The 12143-nt window shown below is 38.3% G+C and overlaps 1 protein-coding gene across 3 annotated transcripts in view; it reads right to left on the bottom strand.

The window, feature by feature from the left end:
- pcdh11 (protocadherin 11) overlaps positions 1-12143 on the bottom strand; it is a 130667-nt gene that overhangs the window by 65394 nt on the left and 53130 nt on the right. For all 3 annotated transcript variants that reach the window (XM_044205245.1, XM_044205246.1, XM_044205244.1), the window contains exon 4: positions 11682-11741. In XM_044205245.1, coding sequence (XP_044061180.1) covers positions 11682-11741 — 60 coding nt within the window. The remainder of the gene's footprint in view (positions 1-11681; positions 11742-12143) is intronic.

Raw genomic sequence — 12143 nt, 5'->3', positions numbered from 1 at the left:
AACATTTCTCCACTCTTCAGAGATTCAGTTTTAATGATCACATGCCTACTGAAGCTTCTACAAGCATTGTCCAATGGTCACCCTCCATGTAACATAGATGTTCACACCAACCCCAACACAACAGCAACTGTGTTCACTGATTGGGACACCTTGCATCAGAATCAGTAAAAAAAAGTTGGTGCAGAATTTGACTGGAATGAAACTAGACATACTGTAGATGTCGGTGACACATGCGTGGAGCCTCAGCTGGACAGTAAGCAAACCTCTCAGTCCTGTCTGCATGTCCTGTCTGCTTGCATAATGAGTCACAAAGGGTTGACTCACTGTCTGGAGGAGTGAACTGCATTAATGGGGAGGTGCGTGTAATAAAGTGGCCACTGAGTGTACTGTCAAAGGAAACATGGTGGAAAAGAGAATGGAAAGCCCCTTGATGTGTCAAAATTTCAGTTTTCAAGATTTGCTAGTAATGTGAATTGTTCTTCCGTTTGATCTCTCTCCCATTGAAACATGTGACAGTTTTCTTCATTGAGACTGGCAGAGGCATTGTCCATAGATTGTGATGTGCAATCACAGGCTCATGTTTGAAGCAAAGAACCAGAAACATTGTCATTCACTGACAAACATGAAGCACAATGATGATACTGATTAATGATTTTCAGAACGTTAATGAAAATTATCTCCTTAAAACTGGGAGTTTCTTCTGACTTAAATTCAAAAAACACAATTGATAGCCAGATGCTAAGCTGTAATGTCATTCAGCTGATTTCATCTGAGTTTCAAAATGTATTCACTGTCATTCTCCACATATCACCACGATGAATAAGGATTTCACAACGAAGCTTGTAAAACGACTGTGGCCTTGTTATACATTTCAATGAGAACCCCAGAATAAGATGTGATAATACTGTATAAATGTCTCCAGGAATAATGGCCTTCTCTCTGCTGAAGTGTTGATGAGTCTCACTTCAAAAAGACTGCATTTTTTGCTATGCCAGTTATATGTAATCTGATCAATAAACAGAGATCGATATTTTATCTTAAGAGTTCAAATTTATCATAGAGATAACTGCATTATTTTTGTGCATCTGGAATGTGGGTACAAGCATTTATTATCTTTCATTGCTATCATTGCTGTTACCTACAGAGTTGATCACAACCTTAACTCCTGAAGATGTTACTGTACGTATCTCAGAATGAAGAAAAACATCTTTTAAATGTCCAATTATATGAATAAATCATCATCATACAACCTATACTATGTTATTCAACTTTACAAACAGCAATCAGAATAGCCATTCTTACCATGGCTAAATGAAAGAAATGTTTCTACGACAAAAAGCAGCCTTTAGAAGGTTAATGTAACTGAAAGACTACACTATAATAGCCTGGTTAGACTGGTTATCATTGTTGTAATTTTAGAATCACTCATTCCTCTTTGCATTTATCACACGTCATTAGTACATTTTGAGAGTGTTGAATTATGAATGACATTAAGTGAAGAAAAGTGTGATTGTCAGTAGGTTTTTGATATTGTAAATTAGGTCTTTTTTTGAGCAGTATCTTTATTTTTAATCATTTGCTCATTACTATGGATAAAACAAGTAGAGATGGTGCAGGTCGTAAAAGCCCATGACACCCAGGCAAGGTCATGTGCTTACTTCTACCAGTGAAATGGTAATAAAAGCTAAAGAACAGACAGTAAAATAGGCCCGACAGACATGCGTGTTTAAAGAATGTGACTGCATACACGGGAAGAAAAACACAAGTTGCTGCTTAATTACAACATTCAATGCACCCAGAACACAAGAATTACTTTGACCGCTGCTACCGATAAAATATTACCAGTCAACATACATTAGGACGTAACAGTACTTCTTCCACCGTCTCCAGTGAGACCAATGCCAAGTTCATGAATATTTCCGCAGGTAATCCATCCATCTTTGGTTGCAGCACATCCTTGTCTATTTAAACTCTCTATATAGATATTGTTGGCAGTTGTTGAAAGTTAAGCATTTTTAAACAGTAAAAAGGCAGTAAAATTAAATACTAGGTCAGGGCATCATTTTCCCTTCAGTGTTTCCTAATGGTGACTTCTATGTACAGCATACATAATATTAAATATTTTTCTTCAACTGACAACTTCTTTCAAATATGTACTGTAACTGTCAACTCTTGAGAAGGAACACAGACAATCCCTCTTGCAACACCAGTGGCACAGTTTTGGTAAAACATTGATAAAGCACAGAGACAAGGCTCACAGTCATATCCCCATTTGCTCCGTGCATATCTTCCTCAAATATGTTGATGTCAGTTTTTCTGGCAGCGCAGTCAGTTAAAGTGTGCCATTGATGTAATTCAAAAGCCACAGAGTACAGAGCTGTCTCTCTTCCCTAGCCTGCCTCACCCAATTGGGGGTGCACCACCATCACCAAAACAAACTTCTTCTCACTGCCAGGGTAATTTTTCCTCCTCTTCTACCACTGAGCACTAGTCATATTAATATCTTTGTAGAAGGCAAATGTGAGCCCCAGGAGGCCAGTCCCATGTGCTTTTTCCCCCCAAACCTCTTGCTGTTTCTCTGGCCACAGCCAAGTGCATTAACATATGTTCTCACAGTGCACAGTGCTACTCTGCATTGGTAAATGCCTTATTACAGCAAGACCCGCTCTGTGCTCTTCCATTGAATATCCATAAGTAGTAAAACACAGCCATATCTGCCCACTCAGAACAGTAGGGATGTGTCTTACATGACAGGGGGGCTCCTTAACATTTAGTCAGAGGCCCTCTTTGTCAAACTGATATTCCTCCCACTCACAGTAATGGTGGGTGGTAATAATGACAAATAAAGGCAATATTGCTACTGCATGGTACACACTGAGCGTAATAAGGTCATCTGCTGGTTATGTTTTTTTTTCTCCCATATTTATGCCTTTTTAGCATGCAGAGTCAAATTCTCTCAGTATGACTTACATCTCCAAAGACTATGCCAGTGTGAAATATTCAAAGGCAGAGGGTGAGAAAAATGTCCTGAGCAATGCAGCATGTTCTTGCCTAGAGAGCTTACACAGTCGTAATAATTTCCAAACTGCAATTTCCTCTTATTATTCCATTTGTTGTTGTTTTTTGTTTTGTTTTTCTTTTCTATCTGAAGTAATGCAAGGCATTTCAGAGATCATGAAATCTGTGTCACGGAATGAAAACATAAGAACTGTGTCCTTTACAACTGGTGCAAAATAGGCAGATGACACTCACTATTGTCTCAACAGTCTTTTGACAATGATGCACAAACTGCAGTGTGCTGAGCAAAGCAAACTAACAGGAGGAAAAATAATGAGGCACATTGAGACACCTCTCATAGTATAGTTGGATAGTCTTGACAAGACATCACATGTTTGTAGTGATGTCTTGTCAAGACATCCAAACATCAGTTAAACATAATTTAACTGATGTTTGGGTATATATTATTTTTAAAACCAAAACAACCTCTTTAATTCATAAAACAAAGAAGTGATGACATCCAGGGAAACACTTGACATATTGACTTGAATTAGAAATGCAGCTTGATTAGCTCCTACAGTGAAAGCGTTCCTTGTATGATGACTATAAATTGTGAAATTGGAGAACAGACAACACCCACTACACTATCTGTGAATGCAGCTTGCTGATGAGTATTTTGATTGCTGTTAAAATACAGCTTTGGGTTGAATGTGCTTGCAGATATCAACCGGCCACTTAGGTCGTTTCATTTAGTATGCTTGCGGTCACTGGCTGCTTGGGAGTTTTTTCAAGATTTTCTTTTTCCATTTCTAATTTGGGCGATCTTTGTTCTGTCTGCCAGAGACACAGTTGTGCCATGCTGATCTGAAGACAGACTCTAAAATAATGTGTATCTAACACTACAGAGAGCTTGTCTTATTCTTGCACAGAGAACTAAGGGCTGGTATCCATGACATCCCACAGCACTGCACTGATTTATAATGGTAGGGAGGAAAAAATAAGAGGCCAGGATACATCACTGAAACATGAAGGTATCGAATAATACTTTGCTCATGAATAAAATCATTAAAATAAGCTCTTTTATAACTTAGACCATAACCATGAATCTTGAGCATTTTATGATTAATGCTTCATCTATAAATTAAAGGTTTTAGATTTCAAGGTTTTCATTTATATATTTATTTACGTTTTTAGTTTTTTGTTATTTTATTCCTGTTTTGACATGTCAGATCACCTGAGGACACAAGTTTTGTTTGCTTTAACTTTTGAGATCTATTTCTTAGACAATCTAGTTTGGGCTGCACCACTGTGCAAACTAATGAAGCCTCAAAGGCTTTGTTTGAGTCATTAAACATGGAAATCTAACTACACAGTTTTCTTCTAATGGCAAACAATTACATGACAACAACCTGGCCAAGAAAATCAATGTCAATGAAAAAGAATATAGTTGCATTGTTTATGTTTCAGCCAGGGGGATTTCATGCCTGTCCAAATATTAGAAATGCTTGACTGGTCATTCACAAAAGTATGGAAAAAATAAATAAAAATAAAATAACAACAACAGCAAACCTGGCATCTGATATAATCTCACCCACATCTAGATATGGTTCATGATTAATTTCAAGAAAACATACAGTATCACTGTATAAAAAGAAATTTAAACTTAGTGATGGGCTGGGCCTTGTCATTTTTTTTTTCCATTACTACTGGTCACATGTATATGTGTACAGGCTTATACATTTCAAATCATGAATGACCCCAAACATGCTTCTGTGGAAAAATAGTCACGTCTCCCAACCTTCCTAAGTATTGGCACGCATACCCTCAATCTCAAAATCAGTTTTTAATTACAAGTAATTTGGGCCTAAATTAGCCTGCTATTCTCTGTCCAGTATTTGCCAACTTGAAACTCTCTTGAACTTTTTGACTATGATGCAGGACAGATGTGTATGTCTCATCCTGTACAAGAAAAGCTCAACTCAATTCAAAGAATTGATCCCCTATCCTGGACATACTGTATACAAATTAGGCTCAGTAAAATAGTATTGGCAACAAGATACTGGATGATTTATGTAACATAATATTAATCATATCCACAATTTATCATTTTAAAAAAGACATTGGGTCAATTTCTAATTCTTTCTATGATTCTTTAATAGCAGGCTTGCCAAATATTCCCACATTTAGACACTAAGTACCTAAAATGCCACTACTATTGCATTTAATGATGGAAATTACAAATCACTTTACTGATTTGACCAGTTTTGTATAGTTCAGTTCAAATATCTGTAGTCACTTACTATCAACTGTAGTTTGTTTACTGTTTTTCTAATGCACTTCAGTACATACATGAGAAGCAATCCTATCGCTGTTCACAACTCAGTAATTAGTTCAGTCTGTTGGTGGTTCAAACTGTTATGTTCAGTTCACTACAACAATGATTCAGTATAGTCAGTTCAGACTGTTAAGAAGAAGATTGTTATATGGTAAAGATTTGCTCGTACATGTACTGAACACTTGCAGCATTTTTGAAGCACGTTTTGGTCTTAGTAATCATATTCAGTCATATTCTCTCTGAGATGTATAAAATGGAAAATAGTTGTAAAGTACAACTACTTCAAATTTGTACTTAAGTACACTACTTGAGTAAAGTTACATTCTACCACTGAAAATCATCATAGTTTAGCCAAGTTTAGTTTGGTCAAGACAAGAAGGCCACATAAATATGCATACAACCTCAAGATGTCACACATTTGAAAAACATGCACCTGGTCGTGAGTGATAGGTGACACGGTCTGGTTAATGTTCAGAACAAATCAATAATGATTAACAGAAGGATCCCACAGCAGTACTGTATGTTTGAGCCAGAGCAGCAACACTAAGCAAAAACTATGTAGAACAGGCCTTGCCACACTGACCTCGAAAAGTAACTGACTGGTACAGTAAGTTTATTCACTGAAATGTGGTTAGCTGACACAGCATCAGTCTATATGAGAAATGGGACCAACTGTATGTTACATGCATCAAAAAAATTTACTCACCAACCTATTTTGAATTGCATTATATGCACAAGGCCATTATTCTATGTATGTAGTTGTGTATTTAGTCATCAATAGAGATGAAAGATGCTACATATATATTTTTTCCTCGCTGAGATGAAAATGCTTGGAATTTATATGATAACCATCTATGGAGGAGTACTCCATGTTTGGAAACTTTACCCATTTGAGGCGCACTTTGTGAGTTCTGAATTGCCTGTTGACACTGTGAAGTGAGAAGCAGGGAAGAGGAGTTATTGATGACATTTCTAGTAGTCAATGGTATGGATTCCATTACGTGTAACATCTATCCTGCTGCAAATTTAAGATTTTGAACTTCCCATTGCCTTTAACTACTCTTTACTTGTATCACAGGGCATTATTATTTCAAATTAAAAGCATCAATAAAACAAGTGATAGAGAATGACTTTTACACAGAAATATCTTCTCAATGTAGACACCTCACCTAAACGTGTGGTTGTCCAGGGAGAAAAGATTGTTTTTTTGGTGAATTATTTTAATTGTTTTGCATCTTTTTCTTATCACGGTGCAAGCTGACATTATTGTTTACATTCTTTATGTTACATCTGTCAATATCTCCCCTTGCTTGATATGGTGATTTTATTATAATGCCTGTCATTCCGATCTCTGTAGTGACATTTCATTAATTTTAATTGGAATAATTTAATTCACACACTATTACTGTACTGTTTACTCAAGTTTACTCTTCCTCCAGTTTTACTGTCCAGACTTGTGACAGGCACTCTTGATCTTGTTTTGTGTGTGCATGTTTATTTTTTTTGTTGCTTTAATTGCACTGTATAGTCATTTTATCGAATCATTGTACTATATAGATATACTGTAGAGTTCAGATGTATAATTTTATCAAGATGTTAACATGGCAATGGTGCACATGTGAACACCTGCAGCGAATGGGTATTATTGGGTCCTCCGCTTCGGTGGATTGACTCATGCACTAAAGTATATTTTGTTGCAGTAGGTCAACTGTGATAATGCTTCATTTTAAAATTGCACCTTGGTACACTTCCTGCAGCCTTTGTGCAATCCATATGAACACCTCAAGTAGGATCTGTGAAAGTCACATTTTGCCTACCTTAAAAAATAGTCCAAATCCATTATGGTAGACCTTGGGACTTTATATTATCCATTGGTCAGGCTAAGATGCTTAAACATTAGCAATCTAGGGGACCAGGCAGCTGGACTGCAGTCATGGAGCACACAATGACTTCCCATTAATAGGTTGGGGAGCGTCAGGAGAGCCCACCCTGAGCAGAGATTTCCATGTGGATATGGCCTATGGCACAGGGGTACCTGCCCCCAGCCATCTGCACTGATTTGACAAATGATTCTATATCAAAGGCCTCTGCACTGATTTGGGTGGTAATTGATTGGAAGTGAGGCCCTCAAATCCCTGATTGGTTTAGCTGGATGTAGGAGGGAGATATGCTGTGGCAAGTGAGAGGAAAGGACAGCCAGCGAGAGAGAGAGAGAGAGAGAGAGAGAGAGAGAGAGAGAGAGAGAGAGCGTACAGTGCAGGAGATCTAGGAAATATACAACACAATTCTGCCTCATTTGCACTTTGAGAGAATTCAGAATAAAATTTTGTGAGGTATGCAATTTTTACACACAATATGCATGGTAGATTTTTTACAGAACCACCCATGTCATCTCTGTGTTTCTTTTTCTAATGCAACTGTCAGGATATCCAATTTGTTAGTGTGTCCATGAAGATTGGATTTCACCATCCAAAAAGAGGAATTTGGTTAGAAATGGAATATTATTGATTTGTTCCACGTGGAGGTGTGGTCTGATGCAGATATATGAGCATGGCAAGTTGGCTGAGAGGGAGGCATGCATTATATATTCCTTCATCAATTTCCCCTGAATTTTTGATGCTATTAACCCTTGTTGTGGAAATTGTGTGACAAGAGGGATAACATCAAACATGGAGGCTAGTGATTCCCCTGAGGGTTACCTCAACCTCACAAACCATAATAGAAAGAGCACTGCATGAAAGTGCACACAGACATGAATGAATGATATGCTGAATACTTATTAAATCTATGAAATGTAATCTGTTACCCATCTTTATGTTGGGCATAAATCTGAAGGTTTGAATATGTCATTGAAAAGTACTTTTGAAGCAGTTAAACATACTCTATAATGACATCAAATACAATGTGGGATTTTTTTTCTGTCAAATTACCACTATAATGTGAATTACTATGTGAATTGTATTCATATTTATTTATATAGTATTTCATTCATGGCCTTAAAAAGCATTTAAATATTTAAGCTTGCATAATATTAACCATGCAGTGACCAGCAATTCAAGTTATCCAACCAGTCATGTATTACAGTATGTCATTGTGGACATTCTGCAGATAAGCCCAGAGACTGTAGAGCAGTGATGCTACGTACATATAGGCCTACTGCCTTTATTACACAGCAGGCTGGCTGCACCGCATACCTTTTACCATTTGACACAGACATGTAGTGTTTGCTAGTGACAGATGCTGCACAGTACTGGTCCCAGAGGTCACAAATGACCTTTTGGATTGTCTTTTTTCCAGTCACAAAGAATTATTTGTTTGACGATGGCCACCAATGCAACCCCAGGCACCCTGATGGAGCCGTGGGTTGTTGCTGCTTGTCTTCTGAGATCACATTTACCTCAAATACATCGTGTGTGTGTGTATGTGTGTGCGAGGGGGGTTGAGTGACTGAATGTGAGTGTATGTGCGCTTGAATGTGCAAGGACGTGCATGTGGACGTACATGTTCAGGAAGATGCCTCACTAACCACCCATAGTCTGCTTGATGCCTTTAACTAAGCTTAATTGCTGCATGACTAGCCTCTTGTTTTGATGCCAGAGGGATTTTCTTTTATTATACAGAATGAATCATCATTAAGATGTGCTTATTCAGTGGCCATTTCTTGGCTTAAAAATGCTGCTGCACACAGCATCTCTTAAGTATTTTATCTGTGGCAATCAGTGTGTTTACATTAGCATCCTGGTCGAACTTCACAGGCTAAAATGTGCTTCAAGAAGCAGCATGTCTGTCTAGCATGTCCATCACTCAACTTTTACATTGTTAGGTGACTTTTCACAGAAGAGGTTCTCATTCTGTTTGGAAAATAAAACTGTGAAATGGCATCCTGGAGTTGCACGGCTTTAGTTTACCTTAGCAATTTCAGAGCTGGCAGGAACAGGGTGCAGTGCAGGCCCCATACTGTCAGAGGTGCTTGATCCCCACCCCCATCCTTGCCCTCTCCATCTGTCACCTAACTAGGTTGCACTGTTCACATAGACACATAACATGTACTTGTGCATGCATTCACACACATTCTTACACACATACAGACACAAACACAATCATATCGGCCAGAACACTGCCCTCAAATTACAAAGAACTCATAACTAACTATTTACTATATAACATGTAGGATTTTTATTTTGTTTTAGTTATATTGTCGAACACAGAAATAAACATGCACTGAAATGTGGTATTTCATAGGTTTCTGTTTACCACCTGTGCTACAAATGTGATTCTACAATTTATGTACAGAAACATGTATGTATACTGTACGCACATCCCTGTTCACATTTCATTCCTCTCCTGTTGTGCTACAGTATAATGAGAAACTGTTATTTATGCTGTAGATTCAGAAGAAAATCTTGTGAAAAACCGACACAATTTTCTACCGCCTGAAGCCTAGTGTCAGAAATATGATCTTACCCTCACCTCTTACCCTGACTGCCATACTGTAATGATGCTCTGAGGTGAGCCCACTCATCAATTATTCACAGAATGCAAGATTTTCACTCTTTATCTTCGTGCCAGCTAGAGGAGACCATTTAAGGAAAATAGAGGAGAAAATAAAAGAAAAGAGAGGGAAAAAAGCAGCAAGCCGCTTGGCGGATGAATAAGAGAGTTTGCGGTGGACAGACAATGCTTTCGATGTGAGTTATAATTGTAGTTTAACAATGTGCGGACCTCTGGGATTTTCAGTATGCAATATATGGCCTTTAGACTAGGATCGCTATGGAAACCAAAGGCCCTGAACGACCTGCAGTGCCCACCCACTCGGACAGCCGTTAATCATCTTCGCTCAGATCCTGGCACTGCAGAATTTGACCAATGTGTCAAGAAGCAATTATATATACTTAGTGCTCGAACACCCAATCTCCTCCCTCCCCCTCCTCGCTCTTGCTCTCTCACTCTCACACTCTTAATATAATCACAGAGCAGTCAGTTTAAAAGCCCTCTGTTCATTTCACTATCTATCCAGGGGATGCACACAATGCAGATGAAGAGAAGTGTAAAAAGACAGAGGATATTCTATTCTGAGAGCCATTATAATCTGAATATTCTTTTCATATAAATCATATCCAGCCATTTACTCATTTTACCAGCCTCCTGAGCTGACTGACATACTAAATTAGCCCAGCTGGCCCATTGCATTCGCTGCACATATTGGGTTGGTGCGGATCATGGAGACTAATGTGAGCTGACTAGAGGGAGATTATGTTCCGCTGCTAACAGCTAAAACGTGAATAACACTATCCGCAAACCCACGGTGTTCCCCCATTACATCAGCCCTGATCAGCTGTGTAAGAATGGAAAGAGAGCAAGTCAGAGAAAGAGAGAATGAGACGGAAATGCGGCAGCCAGAAATAACATAGACAAACATACTTTGTAGGGCTGCAGAGAGAGACATGTTCCTGTATTCTAGATTGTGTCAGACTGTAATTTCTAAGAGCGACCTGAATACGAAAAGTTCAGGTCCTATGTGAAGGACATGCAGTGTTGTTTTGCATTGATAGACTTCCATACAAATATTGATTCCCTTCCTTGTGATTTCCCAATGACAGACATGGGGAGAGGGGTATCGTATTTTATTATTATTTACTGTCCTACCACCGTGTGCAGCTTTCAATGCCACCAAAGTCATTTTAGACAGCTAGCTGTGCATTAGCGATGTAGAGCGGTGTTAGGCTTTGAACAGTTGATGACAGGCTGTCAGACAGCTTCCATCCATTGGGCTCCTTTTACCAAGGTCCACTCTTGCAATAAGCCACTCTCCACCATACCGGCCATTCATCCAGAAAAGGACACAGGCATTTATGACACATTTGGTGCTAAGTGAACTGAAATTGTGTGAATTTCACTACATAGCACATTATCACATTTGCAAGAGGCATGCTCCAGGAGCATGAACTGAAGGGGAGAGTTACTTCAGTCAGTGTGTGAAAATTACTTGAGACTATCAGAGTGAAGTGATGACTTTGACTGTGCATGTAGAGGGCTAATTAGCATTGAATAAATCTGCCCTTCTCGCCTCATGTCAAATAAATGTTGAATCATAACGAAAATCCAGAAAGAAAGTAATAGCAGGAAGACATGCTTTCAAGAAATTGTTGTTGTATGAAATGAAAACATTTTCTTTTTAGAATCACTGATAAACAAGAAGAAGGGTCTCAACAGAATATGGAGTTATAAAGTTATATAAATATGAAATGTAAAAAGACACACAAACAAATCCTAATGAGAACATTAAAATATCTGCAACTATTTCACATAATGTTGTTTGTCCCTTGCCTGAAAGCAAGTTGGAGCTTACCTTATGAGGACAAATGGGGGGAGGTGAGTTAAAAGACTTCTCCGGTGTCTGGCTCAGGTTCTACAAGAAAAACACATTATCAGGGACATGTTTTTAGTGGAGGGCATCTCCCAGCAAATCTTCAGTGACGGAAGTTGCAGCTTATTTCCTGGTCATTTCCATTAGCATTTTTGCAATATATTTCAGAGGGGTTAAGCGACTCTCAATCAACAAGCAGGTCTTTGCCGGCCACTAATCCAAGACCACAGCTTTTGTTGACAGTCATATTTTAAATCTTTATCTTGCCAATATCAACTTATTGTACGTCATGTGAGTGGGTATAGTGATGTATTTTATTTTGTTTTCCAGTTTCCCCTTCCTTCTATCCCTCCATAAAGATTAAAAATCCTTCTTTGTCAGAAGATTTCACTGAACATATGTTCAGCCTTTTGCATACACGCCTGAATGCATTTTTTTTAGGTT

This window comes from Siniperca chuatsi, linkage group LG8, assembly GCF_020085105.1.
Source record: "Siniperca chuatsi isolate FFG_IHB_CAS linkage group LG8, ASM2008510v1, whole genome shotgun sequence".
Lineage (NCBI taxonomy): Eukaryota > Metazoa > Chordata > Actinopteri > Centrarchiformes > Sinipercidae > Siniperca > Siniperca chuatsi.
The sequence above is the reverse complement of the archived record's forward strand: the minus strand, read 5'-3'. Positions and strand labels throughout refer to the sequence as shown.